The sequence below is a fragment of the Eptesicus fuscus genome, chromosome 7 (assembly GCF_027574615.1).
Source record: "Eptesicus fuscus isolate TK198812 chromosome 7, DD_ASM_mEF_20220401, whole genome shotgun sequence".
In the NCBI taxonomy this organism is placed as follows: Eukaryota; Metazoa; Chordata; class Mammalia; order Chiroptera; family Vespertilionidae; genus Eptesicus; species Eptesicus fuscus.
The window spans coordinates 79,321,096-79,338,628 of record NC_072479.1 but is presented as its reverse complement, the minus strand read 5'-3'; the positions used below and the strand labels follow the sequence as shown (position 1 = coordinate 79,338,628).

Sequence of the window (17,533 nt, the reverse complement as noted above, 5' to 3'; positions counted from 1 at the left end):
TATCTGTGTTTTCTGATGGTCTTAGGCTCTAGAGCAGCGGTTCTCAACCTGTGGGTCACGACCCACAGGTTGAGAACCACTAGCAGGGTCCCCTAAGACCGTTGGAAAACACAGATATTTACATTACGATTCATAACAGAGAGGATATAATCCAAGAGGATAAAAACTAAAGAAGAAGTGACATCCAAGTGAAACCCCTTGTCCTCTCCCCCTGGCATTTCAACAAGTTAACAAATTATAATTCAACAAAGAAAGCCCTGCTCAACACAGATGCATGCCTGAGAGACCCAGGCATTGAAACATCTAAAGGTGGGCAACCAGGAATAAACAGGGAGACCAAATAGGAAGAAGTGCAGCCCTACATCGGGGAACTCACGGTTGGGCCAGTAGCAGGCGCTTCCTTTGGCAGAGAGAAGCATGCAGGGTGGGGAGGGAAGTGGGCAGGTGGGGGAGCGACAGCAGGGCAAGTGGCAAGGGAGCGAACAGTGTTTGTTCAACAATTCTTCTCCTGGGTATTTACCTGAAAAACTCAAAATCATGTATTTGCAAAGATATAGACAACCATATGTTCATTGCAGCATTATTCACGGGCCAAGACATGGAAACAGCCAAAGTGTCCTGCAATAGAGGACTGGATAAAGAAGATGTGGTACATACACACAATGGAATGCTACTCAGCTGTTAGAAAAGATGAAACCGCTGTTTGCAGCGACATGAATGGACCTTGAGAACATTATGCTAAGTGAAATAAGTCAGTCAGAAAAAGCTAACAACCATATGATATCCCTCATATGTGAGATATAAAACTGAAAGTTGTGAACACAAACAGCAGTGTGGTGGTTGCCAGAGGGAAGGAGTGGGGGGAGAAGGGGTCCTAATATATGCTGACGGGAGAAGATCTGACTTTGGGTGGTGGGCACAGGGTGCAATATACAGATCTTGTAACATAGAAACCCACACCTGAAACCTGTATGTTCATGTTGACCAATGTCACAGTAATAAATTTAATTTAAAAAGCAACTAAAGAACAGGTGTCAGTGAAAGTATGAAGGAAGAACTCAGAAGAACTTAAATATTAAAATTTTAGAGACATAAGGGAGAGAAGTCAGAAATGTCCGGTGTTGGAAAGAGTTAGAATAACTACTGGAATAATAGTAATACAAATAACAAACCGAGCACAGAAAGTTCACCGTTGGGCCTTTAATTTCAAAAGAGGCTATGCATTTATATTTTAACTTTCTCATTACACTGTAAACAGATTGAATGCAAGAAACATGGGCCATTACATTTTGGTGAAAAGCTAACAATTGGTAGACAAAATGGACTAACATATTCGTAGCTCCACAATATGTGAGACTTTGGACATATGAATTAAACTCTCTGAGCTTCATAGTCTACATCTGCAAAATGGGGATAGATAATACTACCTATGTCATCCAGTTGCTGTGCAGATTGGAGATGTATAAGATGGGCAGTTCTAGATTTCAATGTATTGTATGTCTTATCTATCTCTGCTTCCCTCACCTCATCCACCCTAGGATCTCATCTTTTGACAACTTGGCCTATACAGAGAACCTTTGGGTACAATAGGGGACAAACATGCTGGAAATGAACTCTTCATTTCATGAGGAAAATTTCAGTGGTGATTACCAGAGAGTTTGATATGAGGAATTCAAGAAGCAGTCTGAGCTGGGAATCAACTATGAAGTTTTGCAGAAAAAGCTGTTTCATTTTAAACATTAAAGTATCTGGGCATCCAAGCAGAGACTTGGTTGGAGTGGAAAGAGAGGATTGGTGTGTTACAGGAGAAAACATGACAATAAGAATTTTGGAGTCAGACATACCCAGATGTGAGTTCCCACAGTTATATGAGATATGAACAGATTACATCAATGTCTTTATCTTCTATATCCTTCTGTATTAAAAGATGCTAATAATAACCTCCTTGAATGTTTATTTAAGAATAATGTGTGCAAAGACCTAATATTGCCTAGAACATGGCAGATGATGAACACATTTTATCATGTCTCTGTATATGGCTTTGTTGTTCATGATAGAAAACTTAAATTTTGTTCCCATGAGAGCAGTAATCCAAGCCACTGAAAGTCAATAAGGTAGTGCATAGGAGGCTACAGAACTCACCTCTTCCCACAGACACACCAAATCTACAGCTGCATATGGTACAATTTTCTCAGAAAGGAATCCAGAAACTAGTGAGCGAATCCTACACATGGGGTGGATGAGGGGAAAACCCACATCAACAAGGGTAGGAGAGGCGGAAACATAATCTGTCTATCATCTCCAGCCCCAGCAGGGTGACCTCTAACCTGGATGCAACTCCCAACTCCCAGTTTCTCCCTGAGGAATGAAGGGTTTGGACCCAATACCTAGTGCCCCAACTTTTAAGATTCCCACCTGAGAGACAGGCTCCCAAGATACCTAGCTCTGAAAGACAACTGGGCCTTGGGTCCACAAGACCCAAAAGAGCACAGTAAACAGTTCTTCATGGCTCCTGAGGACTGGTGGCATTCCCCCTACAAGCACTCTCACCCCTCAGCACAGAGGCAGGACAGTGAGCACCTAGTGTTCTCCTGCAAGAGGCCTATTTGGATATCTTAAAAGCTCTACAGAGTCTGAGAGACATGCTTCTGATCTAACACACACCTAGGGGCTGAGTGTGCCATCTTCATGCTCCCCTGCTGCCTCACTTCAGATCACCAGTGTCTCCCTGAAAGAAGCTGTGCACACATCTGGCACCCCGGCTTTTGCAGCTGCTAGTGGGGGATGAGCTCCTTGGTTGCCCGGCTGTGGTAGCCAGTGGGGCTTGCATTTGCAGGTGCTACAGGTCTGTGACACACAAGGAAACCGTTCTTGACTGGCTATTTCCCCAGGGCTCAGCACAGACACAGCCAGAGTCAGAGGCACCCAATTCCCAGGCTGTCTCTGAGGGAGGCCAGGTTTAACACAACAACAACAAGGTTTAACACAGCTGCAGTTCTCCAGAGACTTTGTGTTGTCCTTCTGCTCTGCTCTGGGTTGGAGGTATCCCACTGGAGGGAATTTATGGCCTGGCTCTGGTGGACAGTGAGGCTTGTGTTCACGGGTTAAGCAGAATTGTGGCAAACAAAGAAAAAGTCCCTGGTTGTCAGTTCTGAGAGAGTGGACTGATGCCTCCACCCATCTCCCAGTCCTTCCCTGAAAGAGATCTATTTGCATATTTTGCCTGAGGGTCCAGCTTCCAATTAGCCTGCAGCCAGGTGCTGAGATCCTCCCTTTGGGACGCTGGCAGGTCTTGGCACACACCCTCCCGGACTAGGAGCCACTAAGAACAAAGTGGCTTTGGGAAATCACAAAGGTTGAGAAAAATAAGAGCTAAGGCTGAGCTAAACAATGAGGTTTATCTACTAAATGAGACAGCTTCCTTAAGACTAGCAGAGGTGAATGCTCCATCTAAGGCACAGAAAGCAACAGTTTAAAAAATGTTACAAGGAAAATGTTCCAAACAATAGAACAAGATAAAACCCCACAAACAGACTTTAATGAAACAGAGATAAATGACTTATCTGTCAAAGAGTTCAAATAATGGTCATAAATAGAATGGAGTTTCCTCAAAATTTTTCAAAATAGACCTAAATATGTCCAGCAATTCCACTTCTTGGTATTTCTCCAAAGGAAATAAAATCACTATCTTGAAAAGCTATCTGCACCCTTGTGGTTATTGCAGCATTATTTACAATAGCCCAGCTATGGCAACAACCGAAGCGTCCATCAGATGAATAGATGAAGAAAATGTGATATGTATATCAGTCATGAAAAGGAAGAAGATTATGTAATTTGTGACATTATGGATGGACCTTGAGGGTATCATGTAATGTGAAATAGGTCAGAAAGAGAAAAAACAAATACTGTATAATCTCCTTTTATGTGGATCTAAAAAAAATTGAATTCAGATACAGAGAACAGATTGATGGTTGCCGGAGGCGGGGACAAGAGAGGGCCGTTGAAGGTGGTTAAAAAGTATGAACTTCCACTTATGAGATAAATAAGTTATGTGGATGTAATGTATAGCCTGGTGACTAAACTCAATACTGTATCATATATTTAAAAGTAGCTAAGAGAATAATCTTAAAAGTTCTTATCACAAGAAAAAGAATTGTAACTATGTGAGGTGATGGATATTTACTAAACTTATTGTGGTGATCATTTCACAATATATGCATATATCAAATCATGTTGTACACCTAAAACTAATACAATATTATATGCCAATTATATCTCAATAAAACTAGAGAGGAAGGTAAGAAAGTCAGTAAGATTCCTCAGGAAGGGTTGTAAAGTAAAAAGAAAAAAAATTAAGAACTGAATTTTAAGAAGAGAGCAGAAGGACAGGTGAGAAGGAATGATCGAAAATTTTAAGCAAAAACTAGGTGACAATGATGTCACAGAAATCAGAATAGAGAGAATTTTAAGAGTAATAATAAAATGCACATAGAGGCTTCACCATTGAAAATAGAATTTTAGAAATAAATATGTTTCCAAAATTGATGTGAAAGCAAATTTTATTGCAGTAGATGATGGAAGAAGTGGAGAAAGAAATGTACAGTAAAGAATTCTTTCAACTTATCTACTAAAAGAGAGAATGTAATGTTTAAAAAAGGATTTGGTGCTACATATTTTCCAGAGAAGATTAAAAATAAACTTGGTTGGACTGTGGTAGAAACTCATAAACTTTAAGTGGAATCAAACAAAAATATAAGTGGCTGAATCAACCCAAGTTGCAGATTTGTAGGGCCAAAGCTACAGGGAATTCTCTACCTTGTCTCCCTGCCTTCTATCGTCTAATCCAGTGGTTCTCAACCTTTCTAATGCTGCAACCCTTTAATACAGTTCCTCATGTTGTGGTGACCCCAGCCATAAAATTATTTTCGTTGCTACTTCATAACTGTAATTTTGCTACTGTTATGAATCATAATGTAAATATCTGTGTTTTCCAATGGTCTTAGCGGACCCTGCTAGCAGTTCTCAACCTGTGGGTCACGACCCACAGGTTGAGAACTGCTGCTGTACTCTAATCCATTCTACAGTGCTGCCATATGTATCCTAAAATACACACTATGTCTCTACTCAAAAACTTCAATGGCTATCCATTTCCTACAAAAGTAAATTCAAATTCTAAGGCCTACCATTCAGGATTTCTTATCTGGCCAGAACTGGCATTTGTAGCTATTTCTCATCACTCCCCTTCATGCATCCTATACTCAGATCATGTTTGATCACCTTTTATCCCCCAAGTACTTTTTGTACTCTACTCTATACATGTTGCCTCTCATTCTTCAAGGTCCAAAAAGAAGGCCACCTCCACCATGGCATCTTTTACACAAGCCCAAGTTGGAGTCTCTGTCTTCTCAGGTGCTCTGTTAGTATTACCTCTGATATTATAATCTACTTATAAAATAATAATTTCTGCCTTGCTTTTCTTCCTTATGAAAGAGATAACACTTTATTCATGTTTTATAGTTTCTAAGTCTCTAACTTAGTGCCATGTACATAATATGATTTAATAATGGTTGTTAACTGTTTAGAGAATTTGAAGACTTAAGGTAAGCCCTATAATAATATAAAATTTTGAAATTAAGAGGATACTATTTTATATTCAACCAACAATTCAGAGTATAATCTAAGATTGGTTATGTGCATTGAAATTATACAGATTTCCTATAAAATATCTTACATGCTACAAGTTAATGATAAAAGCAAAGAAGACCTAGCCAGTTTGGCTCAGTGGGTAGAGCATCAGCCCACAGACTGAAGGGTCCCAAGTTTGATTCTGGTCAAGGGTACATAGCTTAGCTGCAGGCTTGATCCCGGCCCTGGTTAGGGCCCCTGCGGGAGGCAACCAATCAATGTGTTTCTCTCATATCGATGTTTCTGCCCTGGCCCCTGCCTCCTCTCCTCCCCCTTCCCTTCTACTCTCTCTACAAAAAAAAAAAAAGGAAAAATATCCACAGGTGAGGATTAACAACAACAAAAATTAATAAAGAGATTTTTTTTAAATTAGGGAATTGCTGCTCAAGCCATGACTCAATAATTTTTTTTAAAATGTTTAGAATATTTTGCTATGTTCATAGTATTATACAGGGGTAGACAAAATTAAGTTTACAGTTGTGAGTACACGAAACAGAGCTTATTCTTATATTATTTATTTATTACTGTATTATTTACCTTATTATTATCATCATCATTATTTCATTATCTTATGATTTATCTTTTAGGTAATGCTGGCTGACAATTTAACCTACTTTTGCCCACCACTGTATATTTTTTACTCAAATTTTATAATAAACATTGACATTGTGAGGAAATAAATTCATGTCAGAATTGATGTCAGCTTCTTAGGAAATCAATAAATGTAATACGACTTTCTATATATTTTTTTTAATCATAATGGACATACCTTCAACTAATTTACTAATTTACTGAGTGCCTACATTTTGCCAAGCCTGGTGCTAGGTACATTGCAAATGACACCTTATTTGACATTCAGAACAACCCTGCAAGATAATTATATTAGTATCCCCACTCTGCAGATTAAGGCTTTCGCTCAGAGAGACTGCTGACTCGCCTTGCAAGTATCACACAGCTCGTATCTAATAGAGTGAAGAATCTCCATACCTACTGAGCTTGCTAATAACAGTAGCCTTTGGTCACCAAAATAAGGTTCATTCTGATTTATTTTATTTACTGTGGCTAAAAGGTGTACCCGTAAAGTGAGGAAATATTAGCAGCAAAAGTTGAGGCAGAAGACTGGGATATTAAAGAAACTAAATCTTCAGCCATCCAGAAAATTCAGTTAGCCAATACACCTTCCTTAAGAATTCTATTTAATCAACATTTTAATAAATATATGGCAGTTTAGCTTAAGGCAACAAATATTATTTATTAGAGGGCCTAGTGGAATTGTTTTAATAAATAAAAATAGTTTGTCATGGCCATCGACCTCAATTATATGTAATTTATGCTTCTAAAGTACTTGGGGTCAGTTTAAAGAGGTTTTTGAAGTGTGTTAGGCAATCTCTGCCTCTCTAATTTTTATAATTACCATTGTTTTTATAGCCACTCCAAAAAGATTTTGCTAAACAAAATAGACCATCAGCTTTGTCATATCTGAATAATCATAAATTTCAATTAATGAGCTATTTCTTTATTTTTTATAAATGTTGAGCTTTCTACACAATGCTTTTGAATATGGCATGCATTTCACTCATGTGCATTTCAAACAGATATCTCTATCTCGAAGAAAATTCAAAGCAACCTGATAAATCACTGAATAAAACAGTATTTCACATTTGACAGAGATTTAATTGCCACTTCTATATGATGTTGAATGTGAAAGGATGTAGCTGTTTCTCCCCTTGGACAATAACACTGGGGAAAATTTCTGTGTGTCTAAAGGTCTTTCACAAAAACTTGTGTCCTTCAGATGTAGTATTAGGCACTAACTGATTAAAATTCGGATAGCTTACTGCAGCACACGCTACATAGATTCATTGAAACAACTCAGAAGCATTTGTCTTTTACTGCCGTCTCCTGAGTACTACAGCTTTTCTGTTTGAACCTCCTCTTTGTGGTTTCTAAATATGGGGGCTACATCTTATTGGGAGAAGTGTTCGTTGGGAGGCAATTCTCCACAGGTCTTGTGCTTCTGCACATTTTCGGAGCAGAGGCACCAGTATTCTTTCTTCAGGACTAGCTTTTCAAGGATGTTTGCATAATGAAGATATAGTACATCCCTCTGAGAAATAAACAGGTCTGCTTACTGTCTGCAATGAAAATGCTAATGACACCCTGCTGAGAAAAAGGTCAGACTGACATACAGCCCATAATAAAAGATGTGGGTTCCTCAAACTTGAGGTTCATGCAATGCAGCCCATTGCATGTATTGTGCATGTCACCTGGCCTTCCTCACATCATCACACTTTGGGAACTGGGGCTCAGAAAAATGGCATCAAAATGCTGATACTCTGGCAAATGCTATTTTTGTGATAAACAAGCTGTCTTGTTTCTCTGAAGAGGAAGCCTGCCTCTGCCAGCACCTGTGAAACTATATCAGACTAGCTGGTTAGCTTGCAAGTAAGGGAACATAAGCTTCCCAGTTTGTGCTAGTGGTAGCAATTTCAACATAGATTGTGTTTCTGGCTACTCACGTCCAAAAAACAAAATCAAAATTAGGATATCTAACTTCCTAACTATCTGGATTGGCCAGTCTAGTAGTCTTTCCTGATTCACCAAGAAATGTGCCATTTGCAATATTTGCAAAACTTGGCTAAACACTTGACTTCTCATTTTATTCATGATCTTCCCTCTGTCCTCTAGTGGGAAGACGGCTGAGCCAGGTTCCCTTTCTACCAGATCTTCCTTAAGCGGAGAACTTTGGGCATGACTTTGTACTTTGAGGTGAGTAAATACAAATTATTTTCAAGATTACCCACTTTTCTATAAATCACTGACATATAATTCATAAATTGTTTCATCATGTAAATGATTTAATCTAATCACATAACTGATCTTAATCTAATGTTGACATTCCTGTATTTTCAGTAGATTCTTCTAAACTGATAACCTGGTATTATTTCAAATTTTATCAACATCTGGTTTTACATCCTATCTAGATTCTATCTTGCTTCTAAGTATATTTAGCATAATTAATTGTTTTAATTCTTAAGAAACTAATTTTTCATATGCATTTTCTGCAGAAAGCATCCAAGTAGCTATTGACATTTTGCTATATTGGGTTAAGTCCTTTCCAGAGTAGGGTAGGCAGGGGCAGATAGCATCTCACCTTAAAAATATACTTCACATGAATATAATTACATTGAACATTAAATTTTTCAAGTAATTTCTGAGCTTTGTCTAGGTTAATTTTTCCACCTTTAAAGTCTTCTCGAACAATTGACAAAAACCACGTATGAAATACAAAAGAAGGAAGTTAAGGAAATTCTCACAGAAAGTCATGATGTACTTAAAATGCCTAAAGAAATATTTGATCTCTCTTCAGTTTATTTTTGTTTTTAAAGAATAGTCTATCCTGTGCTTATATTACAAGGTAATTATATGATAAATAATATTTAAACCAAACTAAGTAGGTATTATTCTTCAGTAAAGGTATGAAAGGGCATAACACAATAAAAATTATAGGAAAATAAAAATAAACATTTATGAAATCAGTTATTACTTGGGAAATACAGTCTATTACTTACAGATATGGACTTGGGAGGCAGCTGGACTTCAAGATATCCCTGTCAGCCCTAACCGGTTTGGCTCAGTGGATAGAGCATTGGCCTGCGGACTCAAGGATCCCAGGTTCAATTCCAGTCAAGGGCATGTAACTTGGTTGCGGGCACATACCCAGTAGGGTGTGTGCAGGAGGCAGCTGATTGATGTTTCTCTCTCATCCCTCTCCCTTCCTCTCATCTGAAAAGTGCTCAATTTAATATTTAGAGAAGGTAGGGACAATAAATGAGTTCACAAAACACCATTGAACACAGTTTCTGCTACTGAGTGTTCAATAAATAGTAACCATATCTGATATGGTTACTGCATTAGCCAAATGTCCAGGTACATACATGTCCAAAAAAGAAACATATGCAGTACCATAAAAAAGGGTTTAAAATGCCATAATAAGTGTATATTTGGCATGAAAATAACCAAACTTATTTGTTATCTACAGATACACTACAAAAATGAGAACACTTCCATTTGAAAAACTAAGATTGAAAAGAACATGACAGTCTTAAAATCATTAAAGGTATTGGTAAAAAAAATTGTTCAATAACCCACTCAATTTCAGATTGTTAGAACTAATGAGAAGCCCCTCAATTTAATGGCTAATACTTACTATGGTACAATTCATGTTCTTATAAGAAAAGGATACTGGAAGCTAGGGAAACTCAGAAAAAACTCAGAACAGATATGGAAGGAATAAGTCTATATGTAAATGAGAGGGATTTAAGTTCAGGAATCCTCAAACAAGAATGAGAAGAGAACAAAGGGGATAAAACAAGAGGAAGATGAGGAAATAGGAATAGAAAGGACTTTTGAATGGATATTTCTCCATATTTTCATGACTTGGCCTTCCCTTTCTCCTTGCTTAGAAGTCTCTCCACATTAGGTGTTGTCTCGGGTTCCAGATATAATTAATTCTGCCTCTTTGCAAGAAAGGAATCTCTTGATACTCATCAGCTGTTGTCACTGCCCCTTTCTAGAGAGAAAGAAGAGAAGGAAAAGTGATTTACTATCCTTGTTCTTTGGAGATGACTCACACTTCATTCCCATAGAAACAATTCACAAGATGCGCTCCTTGCACCTCACTACCCTGGAAACTTTCTGGCTTATTGCTTATGTTCTGACCATCTCCAAACCCACAATGTTTATAAATGCTGCATCTCCTGCTGTCTGGCATGTTTCCGTGAACTGCCACCAAATCTGGTTTTACTTTTGCTATCTTGTTCAAAGCCCTCAACCTTTTCAGCAGACCATGCTTCCAGTAGGTTTAAGACAGCTATTCTGATAGCCTGAGTATAAGTCAGCGCCACTGTGGTCCCAGGAGGTGCAAAGTGCTGCAAAACACTCTCTAGCAACTCTGCGATACTTCTCTAGATCCCTGACAATATATAATGTATGTGGAGACACACCCCTTTTGAAGAAGGCTGTTCGGAAGGCTAAGTTCATAATATCTCCAACATACAGATAACTGGTTGGCTGGGCACCATGCTGTCAAGTGACTGTCATTTTTATTTTTTTGGTCTGAGCACCCATTGTGATATCATCAAAAGTTCCACACTTCATAGAAAAAGGTTCTTTATGACTTCATCAGGAGACTCGGAGCTTGCCAGGCTACCTGTTTTCATGTTTAGACACAGTAATCTTCAGCTCGAATGTTGAACACCTTGATGGGAAAGGTGACTCATGGAATGTTTTCTCATCCTTTGAACACGCTTTATTTCAGAAGCTTTGCTTCTGCTGCAACCAAACATGTCACTTGCTGTTCTGAGTAGGAAGGAGAAAGAAAAAGCAATCCGCAGACTGTTAATACAGGCTCCTCCAGGGGAATTTGTAAATGCCTTTGATGATCTCTGTCTGCTTATCCGTGATGAAAAACTTATGCACTATCAAGGTGAGTGTGCAGGCCATCAACACTGCCAAAAATATTATGTTCCACTCTGCATCGATGGAAATCCAGTCCTCTTGTCTCACCACAATGTAGTGGGTGACTTCCGGTTTTTTGACTGTCACAGCAAACTTTCTTTCAAATTCGACCTGCTTCAAAACCAGTTAAAAGACATCAAAACTCATGGTATCATTCGGAATGAGACAGAATACCTGAGAAATGTTGTTCTGTGTGCCTTGAAGCTGTACGTGAATGACCACTATCCAACAGGAAACTGCAACGTGCTGAGAAAAACTGTGAAAAAAAAGGAGTTCTTAATAGCGTGCATTGAAGATCACTGCTATGAAACAGGAAATTTCTGGAATGGCCTTTGGAAATCTAAATGGATTTTCCAGGTGCATCCATTTCTAACCCAAGTAACAGGAAGAATTTTTGTGCAAGCTCACTTCTTCAAGAATGTCAACCTTCATATTGAAATCTCCAAGGATCTGAAAGAAAGCTTGGAAATAGTTAACCAAGCACAACTGGCTCTAAGTTTTGCGAGGCTTGTGGAAGAGCAAGAGAACAAATTTCAAGCTTCGGTCTTAGAAGAATTACAGGAGTTATCGAATGAAGCCCTGAGAAAAATTCTACGAAGAGATCTCCCAGTGACCCGCACTCTTATCGACTGGCAGAGGATACTCTCCGACCTGAATCTGGTGATGTATCCTAAATTGGGATATGTCATTTATTCACGAAGTGTGTTATGCAACTGGATAATATAAATGATTGCTCCTGGTAATTGTCTCGACCTGATTTAGTCATGGGTCTGGGAATGGTTATTTTCCTAACGTTAAGAAGCCACTGGAGAAAACTGTAACTTGGCAAATGCAAGTTTAAATTAGGGAAAAGTGTAACTAGTACGTCTACTCGGTTGATATTCACCAATGAGGCAAGAAAGGCGTTATGTAAATGTGCTTCAAGGTAGTGATCATCATGAAGTCACATTTATTAGAATCTAAAATAGCTTAATGGAATGTGGCACCCCAGAAGTATTACAGAGCTGGTCAGTATTAAGACTATGTGTATGTGTGTATGTGTGTGTGTGTGTGTGTGTGTGTGCGCGCACGTGCATGTGTGTAGAGATGGCTTTTGACTTTCTTTGAAACTGGAGAAGGTATGCAAATGATACTTCATATTATTCAATTAAGTCCTACACCAACCCCGAGAGGGTGAATTTCAATAAGGTTAGATGTTCCATGAAACCAACAGATATCAAAAATCTAGCTCAGATGAAGAATTATTAGTAGACTTGGATCCACTGCCAACACACACACACACACACACACACACACAGAGAGAGAGAGAGAGAGAGAGAGAGAGAGAGAGAGAGAGAGAGAGAGAGAAGGGGGGCGGAGAGAGAGAAAGAGAGAGAGAGAGAGAGAGAGAGAGGGATCTTTATGTCAGGCCCTGTGTTAAATGACTGGCACACAATTTTTCATCATTAGGCTGTCACTGGTAGTAACCCAATTTTACAGAAGAAGAATTTAAGATTTTGAGTTATTTAATTTCTCCAGGCATATAGCATGTGACAGGTGTGTCTGACTCTAGCACTTGCACCTTTAACCCATAAGGTATTAGAATTCTTCATGGACATCTGTCTCATCAAGAGTTGTAAATAATGATCTAGGCAAACACTCCACCCAAAGGACACCCTCAAAATAACTGGAACTGGTGGGCTGCTATTTCCTAGCCAAGACAAATTACCTACATGGTCACCTATCACCATTCCCAGCAATGTTACCAACCACTTGTGTCAGCTCTCAGAGAATTCCAAATTTAAACTTCTCAAATAAGATTGCAGTAGAGCCATAGATAGATCCCATTCCCCAATTCTGACTTATCCAGGAAGCAAAGTATATTTGGGATCCATGCAATTGAGAAAATGTCTAATTCTACCAAGTGTTGGAGCAGAGAAGATCCTATGCAAGAATATTTAAATCTCAAGCCTCTCTTCTTCAACTGGTAGTTCTTAGAGAATCACAGAAAAAATTACCCAGGTCTATCTTTAAAAATACAGCTTCCCGGTACCCATCTTCAGATTCTGATTAAGTAGGTCAGGGAAGTTTACATTTCAAACAGGGGGTCCCAGAACTACATTTTAAGAAATATTGCCCTGCCCTGGCCATGTGGCTCAGTTGGTTGTAGTATCACCCATACGTCAAAAGGTTGCGGGTTCGATTCCCTCTCAGAGCACGTAACTAGGTTGCAGTTGGATCCCCTGTAGGGGTGCTTATGGGATGCAACCAATCAAAAGGTTGCGGGTTCGATTCCCTCTCAGAGCATGTAACTAGGTTGCAGTTGGATCCCCGGTAGGGGTGCTTATGGGAAGCAACCAATCTGAATGTTTCTCTCTTTTTTGTTGTTGTTGTTGTTTTTTAATATATTTTATTGGGTTTTTTTACAGAGAGAAAGGGAGAGAGATAGAGAGTCAGAAACATAGATGAGAGAGAAACATCGATCAGCTGCCTCTTGCACATCCCCCACTGGGGATGTGCCCACAACCAAAGGTACATGCCCTTGACAGGAATCGAACCCGGAACCTTTCAGTCTGCAGGCCAACGCTCTATCCACTGAGCCAAACCGGTTTTGGCTTTTTTTTTTTTTTTTTTTTTTTTTAATCTCAATGTTTCTCATATCAACGTTTATCTCTCTCTCCCTTCCTCTCTTAAATCAATAAAACATTTTACCGGGTGACAATTAGGAAAAAAAATATAAGAAAGATTGCCCTAATCTTAAAGTAACACATCTCTGCTTTCTATTTACTTAATTAAAATAATAGTGTAAAACTGTTGTCTCATAAAGTCATTTCTACTCTTTCACTGGATTCACAATGCCAGAGACCAAGGATAAACTTTTATCTATCATGACAAAAAGTTAAAAAAAAAAAACTTTCTAAAAAAATACGAACAGCGAAATAAAAAAAGAATTGCCCTCTTTGCATTAAAATATACCCACCTGACAAATTCTTTAGCAAAAAATTGAATTGATATTATGTTTATATATGTAAGTGTTCATTTCCCACATCATTCCAGAATAGGACTCAGTGGTTTATGGGACAATCACAGAGGCAGTTAGCTTCTACTCTAAAACACAGGGTTTTAAAGATAATATTCATTGGTGTTCCTGGATATAAAAGTCCCATGTACAAATCATAGAAAATGATTAAAGTATAAAGCATTTTGGCCTATTTCCTTCCACCCAATTTTATTGAATTGTTTTAAATATTAAAACTATACAGCATATAAAAAATTGTATCTTGATCTTTAACCATAACTTCCTATATCATAAATATTTTCCCATGTCATTAAAACTCCTTGAGGACATAATTTTAACTATTTACAAGATATACTGTTCATGAACCATAGCAAGACAACCATTATTCATACATAATTTAAATTTTTGGCATTTTATTTCTGTTATTAATTAGGCTATAGTGAGTATCTCTGTGCATAAAGCTTTGCCCTATTGTGGATTATTCCCTTAAGATAAATTCCCTAAAATTGTATATTGAAAAGATATGAACATATCAATGCTCTTAATACATATTACAAATTGCTTTCCAGAAAGATTTAACAATTTATAACCTCATCAAGAGCAAAAGAGATTGTCTAGCTCATAATAATAATCTTGGCAATACTGAATCAATTTTTTTCTTTGATAGGCAACAAACCTTAAAACAATATAAAGCAAATAAAAAAGCATTTCACTAACTTATGTGACACCAATAGCATTTCCATGATGATATTATTTGGTAGTTATTTTCTTTATATGGAGGCTGGCATAGCCAGGAAATCTACAGTTACCACCTTTTCTCTGTACCTTTATCACACATACACACCTACTAGTACATCTAAACCTACACTCTGAACACAAAAATAAACACAAGCCTAGGCATGTACACATGTACACAAAATGCTTCAGATCCTGAAGACTCCGTGTAGTATTATTTTAATATTCCAGTGTCTGCCCTACCCTAAGCCCATTTCCAACTAGAATGTATGCTCCATCAAAATAGGAATTTTGTCTATTCCAAGTATGTAGTCCATTATTGTCTGTCATATGGTAGGGAATGAATGAAAGAACAAAGATATTAAAGATATGCAGCATGGTAGGTTTCATTGGTCTTAAGGTTTTGTAAACTACTAGTACTTGTTCCTTTAGAAACCATGTATTCCTCTGCAGGTCCCCAGGACTGATGTTGTGATCCCTCATTCTAAGGCAGTTCATTACATTCTGAAGCTGCCATTGACTGCCTCCTGCTCTGAAGCAATCCTTTGGTTTTATTTCCCACTCCAAGTTTAAGATAATCTGGCTCTTCAAAAGTCATATATTTCTTTCAATTTTACATAATCTTCTGTCAAAGATTTTCTGCCCTTTCCTTTAGGGGGCTAGTCGAATGACTATATCATGCTTTACTCATGCAGAGATCCATGAAGGGGCATACATCCTTATACTTGCTCCCACATCAGGTTGAGTCCCTGCTGTCCAGGACATGTCTTAGCCTCAGGTTGCCTTGAGATTAAAGCAGGCTTAAGCTTTCCTTCTTTGTTTGAACCTTTGGCACAATGTACAATACCCAACTACCCCCATCTACATATCATGCAGGTCTTGGATGACAAATAAAGCTCCTGTTAGACACTGAGGATATTTACGAAGTTCTCATAGTTGATTAGATTTTAGTGAATCAATATGAAAAGTATTTTCAGATCACTGCCACTTGGCTAATTTTTGGCCATGTTGCTGATTTATCACATCTTCTCCTCAACTTTCTCATCATGACACACCTCTTAGGTCCAGGCTACTGCTTCCTAAATTCTAGCGACACCCATCTCAACTCTGCATAAGTCACGGATGAGCAGTTAATTTATTATTTTTTATTGACTCCTATAGCCTTCACCATGAGAGGCTTTCAAACTTTTCTACTCGACTTACAGTCTACTTGTTCATCATTCCTTCACTTAGTAAATGACATTGTGCTTCAAAAAGAGTTGCTACAGCTTCCTTTCTCTACACTTAACATATATCTATCCCTGACCAGTTTGGCTCAGTGGATAGAGCGCTGGCCTGTGGACTGAAGGATCCCAGGTTCGATTTTGGTCAAGGGCATGTACCTTGGTTGCGGGCACATCCCCAATAGGGCATGTGCAGGAGACAGCTGATTGCATGTTTCTCTCTCATCAATGTTTCTAACTCTCTATCCCTCTCCCTTACTCTCTGTAAAAAATAATAATTATATATATATATAATTTATATATATAAAATAATAATTATATATATATATAATTTCTTCTCCTTCCAAATAGTTTCTAAATAAATTATGTATTTTTCTAAAGTTAACTCTTTCTCCTCTGCACTTGACCCTAAATCCTTGATCTTTTGTCCTCCAGGCTCTTGATTCATCAGTTACCTTTTCACTCTTTTTGTTGTGGTACTTGTTGACTTTCTCACTTTTTTAAAATTTATTTTTAATTATATTTGACATAGAAAATTACATTTGTTTCAGGTATACAACATTTATATACCTTATGAAGTGATTACCATAATAAGTATAACACCCACCTGGCATCACACATAATTATGACAATATTACTGACTGTGTCCCCTATGCTATATTTTGCATCCCCATGACTAATTTTATAAATGGCAGTTTGTACTTCTTGATCCCCTTCACCTTTTTGGCCCACCCCCAACCCTTCCTACCTTCTTCATTCTTGACTCCTCACTTCCTCTCTCCCATCTTGGCTCTTCTCTTCTATCAGCAAACATACTCAGTTAGAACTAACCTAAAAAACTCCCTACAAATGCCTTAGGTCCTTCCACCATAAAACTTTTCAAAATAATCATCCTATTCTTTTTTTTTCCTACCTTACCACCTGATTTTTTTTAAAGGAATGGATTTAATTAAAAGACTTTTATTCTAGGCATTCTACCAAGCAATTTCATCTGCCTCATTGAATCCTTATAAGAATCATACAACTGGGAATTATTTTTTACAGCTTAGCAAACTAAGAATATCCTTAAGGAACTTTGCCAAATTGACACAGCTGGTAAGTGACAGAACTGGGATTCCAATTTGGGTCTGTCACACTTTAAAACTACTACTCTTTATACCACCTCATGCTGCCTTAACTCTGAACCTTCTAGCTTCCAGTGCAACAGTCTAATAAAAACCTATCTCAACAGTTTTCAGTATCACAATTGTTTATTCCAGTGACCTTCCCTCAGTTATCACCATGGGAACTTGACTATTTCTTTATCCTGAAAAACTTTTATTTCCTCAGTTGTAACTGCTTCTTAGTCTCCCCTTCTGTAATCCCTCTCATT

At 38.1% G+C, this 17,533-nt stretch overlaps 2 protein-coding genes across 2 annotated transcripts in view; one reads left to right on the top strand and one right to left on the bottom strand.

The window, feature by feature from the left end:
- The window catches only part of PLCZ1 (phospholipase C zeta 1), a 43,218-nt gene extending 32,442 nt beyond the window's left edge, over nt 1-10,776 (bottom strand). Inside the window, exons 1-3 of the mRNA XM_028143885.2 lie at nt 10,692-10,776; nt 10,107-10,258; nt 8,840-8,963 (exon numbers count right to left, since the gene is read on the bottom strand). Coding sequence (XP_027999686.2) covers nt 8,840-8,963; nt 10,107-10,114 — 132 coding nt within the window. The 5' untranslated portion in view covers nt 10,115-10,258; nt 10,692-10,776. The remainder of the gene's footprint in view (nt 1-8,839; nt 8,964-10,106; nt 10,259-10,691) is intronic.
- Nucleotides 10,777-10,888: 112 nt separating this feature from the next.
- CAPZA3 (capping actin protein of muscle Z-line subunit alpha 3) lies at nt 10,889-11,948 on the top strand. Its single transcript, XM_008140466.2, has one exon. The coding sequence runs from the start codon at nt 11,032-11,034 to the stop codon at nt 11,929-11,931; it is 900 nt and encodes a 299-aa protein (XP_008138688.1). The 5' UTR covers nt 10,889-11,031; the 3' UTR covers nt 11,932-11,948.
- Nucleotides 11,949-17,533: the final 5,585 nt, after the last annotated feature.

Bases quoted from the DNA above. Each gene is read 5' to 3' on its own strand.
- CAPZA3 (XM_008140466.2), top strand. From the start codon at position 11,032: ATGTCACTTGCTGTTCTGAGTAGGAAGGAGAAAGAAAAAGCAATCCGC.